Source organism: Capra hircus, chromosome 19 (assembly GCF_001704415.2).
Source record: "Capra hircus breed San Clemente chromosome 19, ASM170441v1, whole genome shotgun sequence".
NCBI classification, from domain to species: domain Eukaryota; kingdom Metazoa; phylum Chordata; class Mammalia; order Artiodactyla; family Bovidae; genus Capra; species Capra hircus.
This window is the reverse complement of record NC_030826.1, coordinates 4,828,294-4,847,779: the sequence shown is the minus strand read 5'-3', so window position 1 is coordinate 4,847,779 and position 19,486 is coordinate 4,828,294. Positions and strand designations below refer to the sequence as shown.

General features: G+C 36.8%; 1 protein-coding gene across 1 annotated transcript in view; it reads right to left on the bottom strand.

The window, feature by feature from the left end:
- The window catches only part of STXBP4 (syntaxin binding protein 4), a 230,976-nt gene that overhangs the window by 150,075 nt on the left and 61,415 nt on the right, over positions 1–19,486 (bottom strand). The window contains exons 10-11 of the mRNA XM_013971768.2: positions 3,957–4,053; positions 1,623–1,714 (exon numbers count right to left, since the gene is read on the bottom strand). Coding sequence (XP_013827222.2) covers positions 1,623–1,714; positions 3,957–4,053 — 189 coding nt within the window. The remainder of the gene's footprint in view (positions 1–1,622; positions 1,715–3,956; positions 4,054–19,486) is intronic.

Sequence of the window (19,486 nt, the reverse complement as noted above, 5' to 3'; positions counted from 1 at the left end):
CATCACACAAAATAGCCATTTAAGAATCAATTTTTATTAATCAATTAGAAAATATAATGGTAAAAAAAGTCCCAGTTTCAATAGCATCAAAAACTATAGTGTACCTATTCGACTTAACTTAAATAATCAAGACCACTATGTAGCAAGCTATAATTTCCTCTTTCCAAAACATCAAGAAACATCTAAATGAATGGAGAAATAAACCATTTCACTTCTCTCAAACCATCCTCTAGATTCAATAAAATCCCAATTAAAAACAGAAAGTCCCAACTGAATTTTCATTACCATAGCACAATGATTCTAAAGATCATGTAGTCAGATAAAAATCAAGAAGCTAGCAAAAGAAGGAAAGACTTGACCTAACAGATAACAATCAACCTAGATCTATTAAGCTAGAGGAATTAAGATAATACTGTACTGGCAGAAAGAAATAGATCAATGGAACAGAGTGATTTGTCTAGAAATATCTGGGTATTCATGTGAAATTTAGGACATATTAAAATTTATATTTTAAATTAGTTGCAAAAGTGGAAAAGGATAGTTATTGAATAAATGATAATGCAATAAGGGCAAGTGGTTATTCATTTGAGGTCCAACCTCATGCATAAGCAAAAATTATTTATAAAGAGTATGCTACATATATACATACATATATACTATAAAATGAAAAGATCTTCCTTAATAATGCACCAAAATAAAATATCCATAAAGGAAAGGACTGAAAGATTTGACAATATTAATATCAAAGTTTTATAGAACAAATGACTTATGAAGTTAACAGACTTTACAACTTCTTTTTAGATAAAGCACAAAAATAGCAAAACAGATCTATGTTGTTAGAGGGCCAAAGAGTAGCTTGCTATCTTGACTTGGGGGGGGGAGGGTTAGCACTAGAAAACTAGAAAGGAACACGAGGGTAGAGATATCAGGGTCCCAATAGTTTCTTTAATCCTGTGTGTTTTGATGTGGCTGCTCATTACACAAGGATGGTTCAGACTGTACTATTTTAGAGTTAACACTTAAGATATAAGTACTTTTCTGTAGTAAACTTAAAGATGGGAGTATCATAATGGAATAGTGAGAGAGGAGGATAAAGGAGATCAAGACAAAATTTCACTTTTGATTTGAAATTATCTGTATTTCAAATATTTACCCAGGAAGCATGTTTAATCTCTATAACTTATTTTCTAAAAAATAAGGAAGCATATGTATATGACACATAACACTTAAGACATGCTGTGCTGTGCTCAGTTATTCAGTCATGTCTGACTCTTTGTGCCACCATGGACTGTAGCCCATCAGGCTCCTCTGTCCATGGGGATTCTCCAGGCCAGAATACTGGAGTGAATTGCCATGCCCTTCTCCAGGGAATCTTCTCAATCTAGGGATCAAACCCAGGTCTCCTGCATTGCAGGAGGATTCTTTACTGTCTGAGTCACCAGGGAAGCCCAAGAATACTGGAGTGGGTAGCCTATCCCTTGTCAAGGGGATGTTCCCAACCTAGGAATCGAACTTGGGTCTCCTGCATTACAGGCGGATTCTTTACCAGCTGAGCTAACAGGGAAGCCCATTTAAGACATGACTTAAGTGCAATTAAGACACCTCTATAGGGCATACTCTACCTGTGAATTTAATATGCTGGAAATTTCATGTGCACCAACACTGGCTTCATCCAATTGCAAGCAAAACAAGTTTCTGGCAACGTGGACAAAATCTAAAACAGAACACATTTCAGTAAGAATACAGTACTTAACCTTATCTAAGTAAACTTTACCTTTCTCTACATGAAGTTAAAGCTATGTGTTATAATAACAGTTAAAATTTAACTTACTTAAATAGGCTTAATAATAATAACAATAGTAGTAGAAGTAATAATAATAATAGCAGTGAATGTTTCCATAACTGCCTCAAATGCTAGGAATGGCACTTTGTAATTTCATCTCCAGAATTTTCTGAGATAGGTCCTCTAATCCTCTCCATTTTACAATTTGGGGCTAAGATAAGTTAACTTGGCAAATAAGTAGCAAAGCAAGATTCCATTTAAGGTCTGACTGAAAGTCATATGCTCTTGATTGTTATATAACACTGCCTAATGCCCACCTAGCAAACTATAGGTTTCCTGAGACATGGAGTGTGACATGTTCATCTATCTTCAACTTTTTTTTAAAATTTGGCTATTATATATTTAGTTTCCAATGATCTTTTAAACTGCTCCTATTTTATAATATCCTTCTCTTATTTCATGGACAGCTTAGTTTTTTTTTTTTTTTTTATCATTTCTAATATATGGTTTACCTGAACTTCTCTTTGCTCTTGCAATATTCCTTTTCTGAGTTCCTCTTTTTCTATTTATCTGACACTTTGGGGCTTTACATTTATGTTGAAGGATTTCTCCAAATGTCTGATAACTCCTGGTTTTAAGTTCACATTCAAGAAAAATTAGGCACTAAATCATTGATTGGAAATTTTGTGTGCCTAACTCTCTTTGTCAACTAGTGGGTTTCATTACAGAGCAATCAGGTAGCCAACTATTTTGAGGTCTTGTTCAGTTTCTTTGGAGAAACTCCTACAACTGCTTACCCATAAAGTATAAATATGGTTGCAAATATCACTGAGCAATCTGAGTGTGTGTTGTGAGTGATAATTCACCATACATACCCCTAAATTCCCTAGCTGCCGGCAACGATAGGTCTGGAATCAATCTGGTGTAATTTCTCAAGAGGATAGACTTATTTCCCTCTGCAAGGATAAGGGAGTGATAGTTGCTGGATTGCTTGAGAGAGGGCAGGGAAAAGCATACCTAATTGCTCCTTACACAGATTCCTAACAACTCTGTTCTAAATGCCCTGCCTACACCCAGCCTTAAGTACCTGATGCCCTCAATTTCTAAACCTTTCCAGGAATTGGCTTGCTCTCTGCTGTGATTCTCCTATCTTTTCAAACTCTTGGGCTTTATATGCCTCTGCTCACTAATTCATTTACTGTTCTCATTTACTTTCTGTCCTTATTCACTGTGGTCATACATGTATTTCTATTTCTTGTTCTCATTATTTTGTGATGATTTTCAAAAGGAGAGGGGATCAAATGTATCTTTTTTATCACTTCAAAACCCCAAATTTCTTTCTTTAGCAATACTGAGGCTTTCAGAATGATACAATGTTGCATCTACTCTATAAAAAATAATTAAATTCTTAATGTTATCAAGGATACAAAAAACAGTTACATTCAAACATTACTAGTAGCAGAACAAATATGTGTGTAAAATGTCTCTGAAAAACAATTCATTAATACATTTGAAAAGTCTAAGCCACTTGTGGGAATTTATCCTAAGAGAAAGAAGAAAAAAGCTATATTAAACATAGAATTATTTATATTATCAGTTAATGAAAAAACATCAAAATTTCCAATAGTGCAAAGTCTAAGATATTAATTATTATATCATATTGGTTGAAAACATTTATGCAACAAATTAAAAACAGAACATAACATGATAGAATAAAATTTTAAAGCTGAAGGATTCTAAGAAAGTTCTCCTTTCTGCTGACTCAGTTAGGCCAATAATTCTGAGTTTTTAGAATACTGTTTAAGGCGTTATGTACATGTTCAGTCACTTCAGTTGTGTCTGACTCTTTGTGACCCCATGGACTGTATATAGCTCTCCAGGCTTCTCTGTCTATGAGATTCTCTAGGCAAGAATACTGGAGTGGGTTGCCAGGCCCTCCTCCAGGGGATCTTCATGACCCAAAGATCAAACCCACGTCTCCTGCTTTGCGGGTGGATTATTTACCGCTGAGCCACCAACGAAGTCCCACCATTTAAGGAACTTGACATATTAATAGATGTGGCTTTTGTTTTTCTTTCTTTCCTTCTAAAGAAGAGGCACTCAATAAATGTGGGCCACAACAACTCTTTGACCAAGTTTCTGTGATGATGCAACGTGATGAACCTAACGTTACCTCCAAAAGACACCATCCCCTTTGGGTCTACTTGCATTTGCTGTCTCAGGGCTTGGTGTTGTTCTTTTGTGGGCTGAATTCCAAGATAATTTAGAGCCTGGAATGGAAATAATGTATGTGAAGCAATTTTTCTAATTTCCAAAGAATAAAACTTCATTACACATTATTTTACAACCCAGTGAAAAGAATCAATATCAGGAACAGTGACCATGATCAAAAAAAGTCTAATAACTATTTATGGATTAATTTTCCATAAAAAACTAGCTTCTTGATCTTTCACCACCTCATTTTTTCCCCCAAGGAAGCTATCACTCTAGTGAGTGTCAAATTTATAAGCATATCCCTAGAACCAAATTCACACTATTTCTTAGTTTTTAAAAACCTGTGACAAGGAAGAAGAAAAATGCAAGGAAGTCCTAATAAATCTGACAGTGTCAACTTTTGTTTGATATCTTGTACTTGAGACCAAAACTAAGGTTGCCAAGAATCGGGTTGAATACAAAATATTCTAATTTTTGGTTTGTTTATGGGCACGCTTACAGAGATAATAAACTAAAAAGCATTCTCTGGAACCCACTTCTCTCTACTGTCTCTTTTTAGTACCCATCAGTTCAGTTCAGTTCAGTTCAGTTCAGTTCAGCCGCTCAGCTGTGTCCGACTCTTTGCGACCCCATGAATCACAGCACGCCAGGCCTCCCTGTCCATCACCATCTCCCGGAGTTCACTCAGACTCACGTCCATCGAGTCAGTGATACCATCCAGCCATCTCATCCTCTGTTGCCCCCTTCTTCTCCTGCCCCCAATCCCTCCCAGTATCAGAGTCTTTCCCAAGGAGTCAACTCTTTGCATGAGGTGGCCAAAGTACTGGAGTTTCAGCTTTAGCATCATTCCTTCCAAAGAAATCCCAGGGCTAATTTCCTTCAGAATGGACTGGTTGGATCTCCTTGCAGTCCAAGGGACTCTCAAGAGTCTTCTCCAGCACCACAGTTCAAAAGCATCAAGTCTTCGGTGCTCAGCTTTCTTCACAGTTCAACTCTCACATCCATACATGACCACTGGTAGTACCCATAGCTGGTTAAAATTTCAGAGACTGATAATTGTATTACTATTTCAATGTTCAGTGTCTCCTTGTTCTTTAGTAACAGAACCACAATTTCTAGCTAAAAACATCATCATTTAGCTAAAAGATATTTCCCAGCCTCCTTTTCCGCTTGATGAGGCCATATGACCATGTACTAGTTAAGGAGATGGAAGGGAAACTTGCAGGGAACTTCCAGCAAGTCTTTCAAAAGTAGGGGTAGGTGCTTCTTATCCCTTTTCCTTCTCTCTTTTGTCTTAATTAAAAGAAAGAAGGAAAAAAAAGAATGAAGGAAGGAAAAGAAAGGGGGTAAGAAAGAAAAGATTGCTAGAATTGAAGTAGTTATCTTGGTTCATGAGCTACCTCAATAAAGATGGTAGAGCAGAAAGATACTTAAAGCACGAGGCGCCTCAATGTCAGCCCTGGATTACCTTCTTTCAGGTTTTTTTTTGGTTTAAAATAAACAAAACTCTAATGGAAATCACTCTTGGTTTATATTCAAAGGTTATATATAGCAAAACATAACTGTAAACTAATGCATAAAATCTAACAAGATGACCTATTATTAGATTCTGGCAAGAACATCAAAACTAAAATGTAGGTGAAAGTTAACACTAGTGATTGCTCTTTATATATTGCTTCCTCCTTTGAAATCTGCTTAGTCATCCACCACTTCATTTACCAAGCATTTATTTAGTGCTTACTATTTGTTATGCACTCAACTAGGCAAAGGGACACACAAACAAGATATGGCCACTACCTACCATCATCTCTATGGTGAAAATAACATACAGATAAATGTAACCAGTGGGTACAGGGTATGTGTGCTTATTTGCTCAGTCATGTCTGACTCTGCGAACCCATGGACTGCAGCCAGCCAGACTCCCACAGCAAATAAACTGGTCAACGTATAGATGGCTAGGCATAGCAAGAAAAGGACACAAGAGGCAGGGCAAACATCAGGAGACTTCTTCAAAAGTGACTCTGGATCTTAAGTCAGCATCATCTGCCTGCCCTGTGTACACAGTCATAGCCTTGCATACAGGATAATGATTCTTAGCTTTTGACAGTCTTTCTCTTTAATCACAAAAAATATTCTAAAGACAGCAAAAAGGGGGGGGGTGGAAAGGAAAGGCAATGATACAAGGAACACCTATTTACCTGCTGTCAAATAGACACTCATTGATATCTGCCGATTTAAGAAAGAAACATCATATGCTTGGCTGAAAGCTTTCTCCATTGTTTCTCAGCAGGAACCAGTACCCTAAAGCTAAGGTATCCTTCCTGTCCAGGATTTGAGGCCAGTACATTTATTCCCTAATAACACACACTCTGGTATATTTATGATTTCACACAGTATAAGACAAAGGATAGCCTTACAAATTAGTTTTATCTTTTACCTCAGTGTTATAGTTTAATAGTGAACACACTGACAAAAATTAAAGTGTGATAACAGCAAATGTTATTAAGAACAGAAGAATAAAAGTGCTTACATACTAGTATTGTGCATCAACTGGCACAACCAGTTTGGAGAACAATTTTACAGTATCTAAGAAAGTTGACAGTATATATACCCTATGATGAGGAGACATGTAAAATGTCATTATAAAAAACAGATTGGAGTAATTCTAAAAAGTCCGTCAGTCAGACAAGGGATAATAATAATACATTAATCCAGTTGGACACCATTTAAATTTTTAAAAAGTGAGCTATTTGTTGTTATCACACTTTAATTTTTGTCAGTATGTTGATTATGGAATAGTATGTTGTTTGTTCATTTGTATTCTCCTAACTATTGATACAAGTAAGATTCCTTTATATATTTAATAGCAATGTTTTTGACATAACTTATTTAGAAGTACATTTTAAATTTTCATATATAACAATTTAGGAAGTATTTTCTTTTTTTTTTTTAGTGAGTCCTAATTTGGTTGCATTCTCCGAACTGTAAAAACCCAAAATGTCCTGAGACATTGCCAAATGTCCCCTGAGGCAAAACACCTGCATCCCTGACCTTAAGAACCACTGCTCCAGAGACAAACACTATTTGTCAACTGGTGTATCAGTTTTCCTGACTCCTCCTATGAATATAGAATCTATATATTTAGAAAAATAAATAATGTATCTTATTGCCAAAATTAAACTACATACAGTGCTTTCTATTCTATGTCATCGTGTCCAACTCTTTGCAACCCCATGGACTATAGCACGCCGGGCCTCCCAGACCTCACCATCTCCTGAACTTTACCCAAGTTCATGTCCATTGCATCAGTGATGCCATCCAGCCATCTCACCCTCTGACGCCCTCTTCTTCTGCCCTCAGTTTTCTCCAGCATCAGGGACTTTTCAATGTGTCGGTTGTTCGCATTAGATGACCAAAATACTGGAGTTTCAGCTTCAGCATTAGTCCCTCCAACAAGTATTTAGGGTTTATTTCCCTTAAAATTTCCCCCCAAATTGACTGGTTTGATCTCCTTGCTGTCCAGTGGACTTTTAGGAGGCCTCTCCAGCACCACAGTTAAAAGGCATCAATTCTTTGGTGTTCTGCCTTCTTTATGGTCCAGCTCTCACAACCGTACATGACCACTGGGAAGACCACTGCCTTGATGATATGGACCTATGTCAGATGAGTAATGCCTTACTTTTCGACATCCTGTCTAGGTTTGTCATAGTTTTCCTGCTAAGAAGCAACATCTTCTCATTTCATGGCTACAGTCACCATCTGCAGTGATTTTATAACCCAAGAGGAAATCTGTCACTACTTCCACATTTTCCCCTTCTCTTTGCCATGACTTAATGGGGCTGGATGCCATGATCAGTTTTTTTTTTTCTTTTTTTAGTATTTAGTCTTAAGCTGGTTCTTTCACTCTCTTCCTTCACCCTCATCAAGAGGTTCCTTAGCTCCTCTTTGCTTTCTGCCATTAGAGAGGTATCGTCTGCATATCTGAGGTTTATGTTTCTCCCACCTATCTTGACTCCAGCTTGTAACTCATGCAGCCTGGCATTTCTCATGATGTACTCAGGTATAGGTTAAATAAATAGGGTGACAGTAGACAACACTGTTGTACTCCTTTCTCAATCTTGAACCAATAAGTCTGGTATTCCCATCTCTTTAAAAGCTTTCCACAGTTTGTTATGATCCACACAGTCAAAGGCTTTAGCATAGTCAGTGAAACTGAGGTAAGATGTTTTTCTGGAATTTCCTTGCTTTTTCTATGATCCAGTGAATGTTGGCAATCTGATTTCTGGTTCCTCTGCCTTTTTTAAACCCAGCTGGGACACCCGGAAGTTCTTGGCTCACAAAATGCTGAAGCCTAGCACACAAGATTTTAAGCATGACCTTACTAGCATGGAAGATGAATGCATCTGTCTAATGGTTGGCACATTCTTTAGTACTACCCTTCTTGGGAACTGGGATGAGGATTAACCTTTTCCAGTCCTGTGGCCACTGCTGGGTCTTCCAGATTTGCTGACATATTGAGTGTAACACCTTGATGACATCATACTTTAGGGTTCTGAATTGTTCTACTGGAATTCCATCACATCCACTAGCTTTATTAAGAGCAGTGATTCCAAAGGTCCACTTGACTTCACTCTCCATAATGTCTGGCTCTGGGTAACTGACCACACGATTGAAGCAATCTGGTTCATTAAGCTCTTTTTTATATAGTTCTTCCGTGTATTATTATCATCTCTTCTTGATCTCTTCAGTGTCTACTAGGTCTCTACCATTTCTGTCCTTTATAGTGCCCATCTTTGGGCAAAATGTTGTCTTGATATTTCTAATTTTCCTGAAGAGATCTCCAGCCTTTCCCCTTATTTATTTATTTTTTCTAGTTTTATGTACTGTTCATTTAATAAGGCCTTCTTGTCTCTCCGTGGTATTCTTTGGAACTCTTTGTTTAGTTGGATATACTTTTCCCTTTTCCCTTTTTGTCTTTCTTCAGCTATTTGTAAAGCCTCCCCAGATAACTGCTTTGACTTCTTGCTTTTCTTTACCTTTGAGATGGTTTTGTTTGCTGCCTCTTGTACAATATTACATATCTCTCTCCATAGTTCAAAATTATTAAAATACTAGATAGAAAATAACAAATCATGTTGTTTCCACACCTTATTCAAGATTCCACACTGAATCCAGTCACTGAGCAGCTCTAGCTGGATGCAACAAATTCTGACAAATTCTCTTCTCATTTTTATTCTGTTACAAACGTTTTCTAATTTTCCTTGTTATGGCTTCTTAGAAACACTCATCATTTAAAAGTGGACATTTAATTTCCAAATACATGAGATTTTTAAAGTACCTTTGACATTACTTTCTCATTACATGCTTTCTTCTCTGCAATCACCTTCTGCGTTTCTTCAGTTTTTCAACTTTATTGAGACTTTCAATGGCTAAGTCAAAGATCTCTCTTGGTAAATGTCATATTGCACTTAAAAATATGTGGGTTATTTTCAAATACCTTTTGATGTTGATTTCTAATAAAATTCAGACTCTGTATGATATCAATACATTTAGACCATGACATTTTTGCACCTTGTTTTATATCCCTGGGTATGTTAAAGTGTCTCATCTCTATAAGAATTTGAATAGAATTCGTATCCTGCCATTGTGTGAAAATATAATAAATCTTAATTATGTTGAATTGGTTCATAGTGCTTTACAGGTCTACTATATCATTCTACTTTCCTGTCTATTCATTCTATTAATTTTTGAGAGTTTGACATTGAAACTCCAACTATTAATAAAAGTTCCAGTTTATCTACTTAAAAGTAATTATAGTATATACTGGAATGATATGTAACTTTGTTCTGCATTTTCCAATTCTCCTGTAAATGTGTTATCATACTTCTACTATTTAAATAACAAAAAAGAAAGAAAAAGAAAAAATAAATTAGAAACTCAATGGTTATGTGAGGTTAGGAGGTGACTGCAAAGAAAGTGAATTAGAGAAACAATGCCTCACTAAAGTCAAATAGTGGGTAATTATGAGCATGTAAGCTGGGAAGAGGCTAATCAGATTTAAAGTGTTATAAGTATATAAGTACCTTTTATTTCTGAAAGAAAGGTAAAGATTCTGATTAACTTAAGACTAAGTTCAAGATGAATGTTAAAATTTTAAGGTAACCAATAAGATTACCAAGAAAAGTCTTAATTTCTAAACATGATGCAGAAGAATAAAAATAAAACGCAAAAATCACTGACCAAAAAATCAAACATAATCAAACCAAAAAAATACAGTAAAGATGGGGGGGGGAAAGAAGGGATTAAAAAAAGAACAAAGAAAAATTTTAAATTAAGACAGGATAAAGAAGTAAAAATGCATTATAATAAGACTAAGTATAAGGTATATGGAACAATGGGAACACTTCCATAAGACTGGTAGGAATGAAAATCTGTACAATTACTTTAGGAAAAAAATACACCAATTGAACAATTAGTTTCTGAGCATATACTATGAGCCATCTAGGAGATGAGGAAACAGAAGGAAAATTTTAACAGTATCTTAAGCAAAGCTGAAAGTAAACACTTTGATCTTGTTAGTATTTTAGCAATCAACTTGTGAAAAGCATATAAGTGATACTCAGCATTTGGAATAGCATTACCTATTGAGGAAAGAGGTATATATGATCAAGAAGAAAGGCACAGGCAATGTCAAAGATTCTCATTCTTACCTGGGTGGTGGGTACATGTGTATTTGTTTTATTATTCTTTAAACTTTAGGCATAAAATTCAATCATTCTTGCATATAGTTAATATTTTCATATAAAGAAATGAAAACAATTTTATAAAAATAATGCAAATAAAATATCCATCACAGAAGGTACTCAATCCACACTGGTTCTTTTTATATTAAGCAATAATAATAATACTGAAAAATGCAATTAACTACAGTGTAAATTGTTCCTGAGCTAAACAGTTACAGATGAAAGTTTTGTTGAAAGTAAAATTTATTCTGGAAGAACACAGCATGTTGGTGAGGGAGGTAAGCTCATAAATTTACACTGGAAGAAATTTGATGGGAGATGAAGATGGCAGAGTAGGAGGACATGGAGCTCACCTCTTTCCATAAGCACATAAAAAATACATTGATATATGGAACAATTCTCAAGGAAAAATAACCGGAAACTGGTATAAGGACCTTCATACAACTGATACTGAAAGAAAGATATGGCTAACTGTGCAGGATAGGAAGAGAAGTGATAGGGTTGGGACCTATGCCTGTGGTTGGGAACTTAGAGCAAAAGAGAGATCACATGGATGGACATTCATCCTGGGAGTGAGTGGGCTGAACCACAGACTGGGTGTCCTAGTCCCGCTCTGGGGAGACACAAGCCCCCAAGGGTACTGGGAGAATGGCGAGAATAGAGAGAAAGGCTGGGGAAGCCTAGAGTTCACTCAAGAGGAGTGGGCAGGCACTAGCGCAGGGTGGAGAGAGGCCTGCCCTAGCAGCTGCTGCCTTGCTGTGCTCCTCAGTCCAAGCAGAGAGAACACCCAGTCCCACTCACTCTACGTCACAGCATGTACTGGACCTAGGGCACCCAGGACCTGGGAAAAGACTTGGCTTAGGGATGCAGAGGTGACCTGGGGGTGCAGGCTATAGCCCAGGTAGGCAGTGGCAGTTTGCTCAGGAAGCACCCCAGAAACAGCCCACATTTAGCATGGGGGCAGACTTCCTGCACCTGCCTCACTAAGTATACCGGCTTGAGCTGAGCAAACACCCCAGCTAGGCTCACTCTAAGCCACAGGACAGCACTAGATCTCTGGGGACCACAACCAGGGAAAGGGGCGAACATGGGTTGCATCTGAGCAGAGGTGCTGTTGTCTGCAGAGGCAGACTTAGACCTCTGTAAATATACAGCCCCACTTGCTGCAGGACTTCCCCTGTTTGGGGCAAAGGCCCCAGTGCAAGGAGAAGTAAAAATACATACTAAGGGAAACAGCCAGTTCTAGCCTGACCTTCAGGGATTCTGCTTTGGCAACTTGGGAGCAAATCCTGCCCCTGACAGGGTGGTGACATTCAGTGAACAGAGAAGTCCCATCTCATACCCTGTGCAGGCTCTAGCTACTCCATCACCAGCCACGCCCTCTACCAGAGTGACAGGTGTCAGGAAACATGTGATAAGCACCCGTATCAAATCCAGCCCTCCCCCAAAAGGCACTGGGCACATGCAGTCTGCATAGGGATGCTCTCACATCCCTCAAGACGACAACAGGTACATCTTTCATCTAAATTCACAAAGACAGAGAAAATTAAAATGAAAAGACGGAGGAACTACTCTCAAATGAAAGAGTAAGAGAAAAATCCCTGAAGAAAGTAAATAATGGAACAAATAATTTTCCAGATAAAGACTTTAAAACATTGCTAACTGAATTAGGGAAAATAATTTATCTAAACACAGATCATTTGAACAAGGAACTAGAAAATATAAAAAACACACAGTTGAAAACATAATTAATTAAATATCTGCAATTTAAAAACAAAAAAACTCTAGAAGAAATGGATGCAAACTAAATGATACCGAAAAATGCATTTGTGATCTGGAAGATAAAATAATGGAAATCATCCAATCAAAATAGCAGTTAGAAAGGCAAATTTTAAAAAGTAATATATGACATCTTTGGGATAACATTAAGTATGCCAATATTCACATTATAGGGTTTCCTATAATGTGAGAAGAGAAGCAAGAGGAAAAAAGGGTATCAAAAGTATATGTGATTAAGTTGTGGCTGCAAGATTTCCCAAACTGAAGGAAGGAAGCATTATCTGGGCACAGGCAGCACAGAGGTTCATTAAAAAGATGAACCCAAACATACCTATGGTAAGATACGCCATAATTAAAATGGTAAAAGTTAAAGAGACAGTTCTAAAAGCAGCAAGAAAAAAACAAAGAGTCGTATACAAGGGAATATCCATAAGGCTAACAGTTGATGTTTTTCTAGAAACTTTGCCGGTAAGAAAGGAGTAGCATGTACATTCAAAATGTGGAGACTCTATCCAACCATATTGTCATGTAGAAAAGGAGAGATGATTTCTCAGACAAGCAAAAACTGAATGAATTCAGTAATACCTGATCTACCCTTAAAAAAAAAATGCTGAAGGATCTTTTCTAAGATGTTTCTAAGGAAGTAAGCATATATAGGAAAGGATAAAGCCCATTAGAAAAGATAGATATATAATAGGGATCACAGTTTACTTAAATAACTTAAATAAGCCAATATGTGGATTAAAAGATAAAAAACTATAAAAGCAAGTCTATTCTAGATAGTTAAGGGATAAACATTAACATGTAAAATCTGAGATCAAAACCAAAATATGGGGGAGGAGAGAAAAAAATGTAGGTCTTCTAGAACACATTTGAATTTAAATGCCTTTCAGTTTAAATTAAGTAGATTTAACTTTGGGTCAACATACATGAACCCCATGGTAACCACAGAGAAAAAACTTACAAAAGATACACAAAAAATAAATATAAAATAAATTAAGCAAATTACTAAAGAAAATCATCAAACCACAATGGGAAAAGCAAAAAAAGAAATAAACAGAGAAGAACCACAAAAATGACAGAAAAATAAGTAATAAGATGGCAGTACGTAATTTCAGTTCAGTTCAGTCACTCAATTGTGTCCGACTCTTAGCAACTGCATGGACTGCACCACGCTAGGCTTCCCTGTCCATCACCAACTCCTGGAGCCTATCAATAATTACTGTAAATGTCAAGAGAATAAACAGTCCAATCAAAAGACATAGGATGGCAGATTGGATAAAAATACAAAATCCTTCAATACACTGTCTAGAAAAGAATCACTTTAGGGTTAAAGACACACACAAACTGAAAGCGAGGGGATAGAAAATAGCTCTTCTATGCAAAATGGAAATGAGAAGAAAGTGGTAACAGTATGTATATCAGATAAAACAGACTTTAAAAGAAAGGTTATTAGAAAAGATAGAGAAGAACATTGTCAAGTCGCTCGCTCAGTCGTGTCCGACTCTTTTGCGACCCCATGGACTGTAGCCCACCAGGGTCCTCCGTCCATGGGATTCTCCAGGCAAGAATACTGGAGTGGGTTGCCATTTCCTTCTGCAGGGGATTTTCCCAACCCAGAGATCAAATCCAGGTCTCCCGCACTGCAGGCAGATGCTTTGACCTCTGAGCCACCAGGGAAGCCCTATGAAATAATAAAGGGATCAATATAAGAAGATATTAAACTCATTAACATATGCACCTAATAAAGGGTGGCTGTCTGAGGAGGCCTTACAAATAGCTGTGAAAAGAAGAGAAGTGAAAAGCAAAGGAGAAAAGGAAAGATATAGGCATCTGAATGCAGAGTTCCAAAGAATAGCAAGAAGAGATAAGAAAGCCTTCCTCAGCAATCAATGCAAAGAAATAGAGGCAAACAACAGAAAGGGAAAGACTAGAGATCTCTTCAAGAAAATCAGAGATCCCAAGGGAACATTTCATGCAAATATGGGCTCAATAAAGGACAGAAATGGTATGGACCTAACAGAAGCAGAAGATATTAAGAAGAGACAGCAAGAATACACAGAAGAACTGTACAAAAAAGATCTTCATTACCCAGATAATCATGATGGTGTGATCACTCACTTAGAGCCAGACATCCTGGAATGTGAAGTCAAGCGGGCCTCAGAAAGCATCACTACGAACAAAGCTAGTGGAGGTGATGGAATTCCAGTTGAGCTCTTTCAAATGCTGAAAGATGATGCTGTGAAAGTGCTGCATTCAATATGCCAGCAAATTTGGAAAACTCAACAGTGGCCACAGGACTGGAAAAGGTCAGTTTTCATTCCAGTCCCAAAGAAAGGCAATGCCAAAGAATGCTCAAACTACCCCACAATTGCACTCATCTCACACACTAGTAAAGTAATGCTCAAAATTCTCCAAGCAAGGCTTCAGCAATACATGAACCATGAACTTTCAGATGTTCAAGCTGGTTTTAGAAAAGGCAGAGGAACCAGAGATCAAATTGCCAACATCCACTGGATCATGGACAAAGCAAGAGAGTTCCAGAAAAACATCTATTTCTGCTTTATTGACTATGCCAAAGCCTTTGACTGTGTGGATCACAATAAACTGTGGAAAATTCTGAAAGAGATGGGAATACTAGACCACCTGACCTGCCTCTTGAGAAACCTATATGCAGGTCAGAAAGCAACAGTTAGAACTGGACATAGAACAACAGACTGATTTCATACAGGAAAAGGAGTATGTCAAGGCTGTATATTGTCACCCTGCTTATTTAACTTCTATGCAGAGTACATCGTGAGAAACGCTGGGCTGGAAGAAGCACAAGCTGGAATCAAGATTGCTGGGAGAAATATGAATAACCTCAGATATGCAAATGACACCACCCTTATGGCAGAAAGTGAAGAGGCACTAAAAAGCCTCTTGATGAAAGTGAAAGTGGAGAGCGAAAAAGTTGGCTTAAAGCTCAACATTCAGAAAATGAAGATCATGGCATCTGGCCCCATCAGTTCATGGGAAATAGATGGGAAAATAGTGGCAACAGTGTCAGACTTTATTTTGGGGGGCTCCAAAATCACTGCAGATGGTGACTGCAGCCATGAAATTAAAAGATGCTTAGTCTTTGGAAGAAAAGTTATAACCAACCTAGATAGCATATTGAGAAGCAGAGACGTTACTTTGTCAACAAAGGTCCGTCTAGTTAAGGCTATGGTTTTTCCAGTGGTCATGTATGGATGTGAGAGTTAGACTATGAAGAAAGTTGAGCGCCAAAGAATTGATGCGTTTGAACTGTGGTGTTGGAGAAGACTCTTGAGGGTCCCTTGGACTGCAAGGAGATCCAACCAGTCCATCCTGAAGGAGATCAGCCCTGGGATTTCTTTGAAGGGAATAATGCTGAAGCTGAAACTCCAGTACTTTGGCCACCTCATGGGAAGAGTTGACTCACTGGAGAAGAGTCTGATGCTGGGAGGGATTGGGGGCAGGAGGAGAAGGGGATGACAGAGGATGAGATGGCTAGATGGCATCACCGACTCTATGGATGTGAGTTTGAGTGAACTCCAGGAGTTGGTGATGGACAGGGAGGCCTGGCGTGCTGCGATTCATGGGGTCGCAAAGAGTTGGACACGGCTGAGCGACTGAACTGAACTGAACTGAAATAATGGGAGGACCTAAATATATAAAGCAAATATTAACAGAGACAAATGAAGAAAATGAAAATAGTACAATAACAGTGAACTTTAACACCCTGCTGACATTAATGGACAAATTGTCCAAACAGAAAATCAATAAGGTCCTAATGACACAATAGAGTTGGATTTAATTGATACCTACAGGACACTTCATTCCCTCCAAAGGAAGCACATGCATTCTTTGCAAGTATGCATGAAATATTCTCTATGATAGATCACATACTCAACACAAATCTAAAATATTACATCAAGAATATTTTCTGACCACAGTGGTCTTAAACTAGGAATCAACCATAGAAAGAAAAATACAAAAAGAATAAAGACATGGAGACTAAACAACATGGTATTAAAATGACTTGATGAAATCAAAGAGAAATTAGAAAATACCTCAGGACAAATAAAAGTGAAAATATAACTTTATAAAATCTTTGAGATGTTTAAAAGAAAAATAAGAACAAAACCAAAAACAGTTCTAAGAGGGAAGTTCACAGTGATACAGGTCTTTCTCAAGAAACAAACAACGTAACTTACCATCCACAAGAAGTAGCAAAAGAACAAACAAAGCCAAAGCCAGCAGAAGGAAGGAAATAATAAACATCACAGAGGAAATAAAATAGAGATAAAAAAAGACAATAGGAAAGAATAAAATCAAGAGGTGATTTTTTGAAAAGTGAGTGAAGTGAAGTGAAGTGAAGTTGCTCAGTCATGTCCGACTCTTTGAGACCCCGTGGACTGTAGCCTACCAGGCTTCTCCATCCATGGGATTCTCCAGGCAAGAATACTGGAGTGGGTTGCCATTTCCTTCTCCAGGGGAATCTTCCCGACCCAGGGATCGAACCCAGGTCTTCCGCATTGGAGGCAGACGCTTTAACCTCTGAGCCACCAGGGAATTGACAAATGTGTATCTTGGCTCACCAAGAAGAAAAAAGAGGACCCAAATAAACAAATTAAGAAATGAAACAGGTGAGATAATAACTGACACCACAGAAATACAAAAAATCATGAAAATACTGTAAACAGTTATATGCCAATAAATTGGACACCCTAGAAGAAACAGACAAATTTCTAGAAACATATAACCTGCTGAGTCAAGAAGACAACAGACAATTTGAACAATCACTAGAAGTAAAATAGAATCTGTAATAAAAATAATAGAATCTGCAAACAAAAGTCTAGGACCAACCAAACAGCTTCACTGGGGAATTCTACCAAACATATAAAGAATTTATACCTATCCTTCTTGAGCTATTTCAAAAAATTTGAAGAGGAGGGAGCACTCCCAAATTCATTCTACAAGGCCACCATTACTGTGATATCAAAACCAGACAAAAATGCCACAAAAAAATTAATTATGTGCCAATATCATCAATGAATACATATGCAAAATCCTCAAAACATATTAGCAAGCCAAATCCACTAATAAATAATAAATAAATAAATAAACACTGTGATTAAGTTGGATTCATTCCAGGGGCACAAAGATGATTCAATGTATGCAAATCAATCAATGGGATATACCACATTAGCAACAGGAAAGATAAAAATTACATGATCACCTCAAAAGACGCAGAAAAAGCACATGACAAAATACAACATCCATTCATGATTAAAACTTGCATTAAAGTGGATATAGAAAGAACACATTTGAACATAGAAAAGGCCATTTGCAACAAACACAAACCCAAGATAATACTAACTGATGAAAAGCTAAATTATTTCATGCTAAATTCAGGAACATGACAAGAATGCCCATTGTAACCACTTCTTCTTTAATATTAGAATTTCTAACCACAGCAATAAGACAAGAAAGAGAAATGAAAGGTATCCAAATTGAAAGTGAAAACATAAAATTGTCACTGTTTGCAGATGACATCTGAGAGTCATCTGTTCTATAGAGAGAAAACCCTAAAGTCTCTACAGAAAACTTTTAGAACTAATAAATGCTTTAAACAAGGTAGTAGGAAAGAAGATTAATACACAAAATTATGTTGTGGTCTATAAATTAATGATGAAATATCAGAAAGAGAAAGACAGCCTTTTAAAAGCCATATCAGAAAGAATAAAATACCTAGGAATAATCTTACAGTGAAAGAAGTATACTCTGAAAACTAATAAAACAACAATGAAGGAAACTGAAGTTGATATAAAGTGGAATAAGAGATCTACAGATTTAATTCAATTGCTATGAAAAAAATATTAGGACATTTTCACTGTATTAGAATAAACAATCATAAAATTCATGTAGAAACAGGAAACGTAATTAACCTCCAATTAAAATAAATAAATTTATATTAAAAATAAATAAATAAAACAAAACAAACAAAAAAAGAAACAGGAAAGACCCCAAATGGCCAAATCATCTATCTCAAAGGAGCTAAGAACATACAATGGAGAAAAGATCATCTCTTAACAAGTGGTTCTGGAAAAACTGAAGTCACGTGTAAAATTATGAGATTAGAACATTCTGTCACACCATATACAAAAATACACTCAAAATGGTTTAAAGACATAATGTAAGAACAGAAACCATAAAACTCCTAGAGGAGAACATAGGCTGCATACTCTTTGACATAAATTATAGGAATATTTTTTTGAATCGGTCTCCTAAAGCAAAAGAAATAAAAGCAAAAATAAACAAATGCAACCTAATTAAACTTAAAAGCTTTTGTCCAAGAAAGGAAACCATAAACAAAATGAAAAGACAACCTACGGAATGGGAAAAAATATTTGTAAACTATGCAAAAGACAAGGGATTAATATTCTAAACATATAAAAAGTTCATAAACTCAATATTGAAAAAAAACCCAGACAATTCAATAAAAAAATGGACAGAACACAGAACCTGAACAACCATTTCTCCAAAGAAGACATACAAATAGCTAATAGGCACACAAAGGATGCTCAACAATACTAATTACAAGAAAAATGCAAATCAAAACAATAAAGAGATAATCAGTTCACTCTTGTCAGAATGACTACGATTGAAAAAGCCTACAAATAATGAATGTTGCAAGGACATGGACAAAAGGGAACCCTTTTACACTGTTAAAAGCAGGGTAAACAGGTGCTGAAACTCTGGAAAACAGTACATAGCTTTCTCAAAAACTGAAATTAGAACTACCATATATGATTCAGCAACTCTACTCCTGGGTATTTATTGGGAAAAAAATGAAAACACTAATTCAAAAAGATACATTCACCCTAATGTTCAGAACAGCACTATTTATAACAGCTATGTCATGTAAGCAACCCAAGTGCCTCTCAACAGATAACTGGAT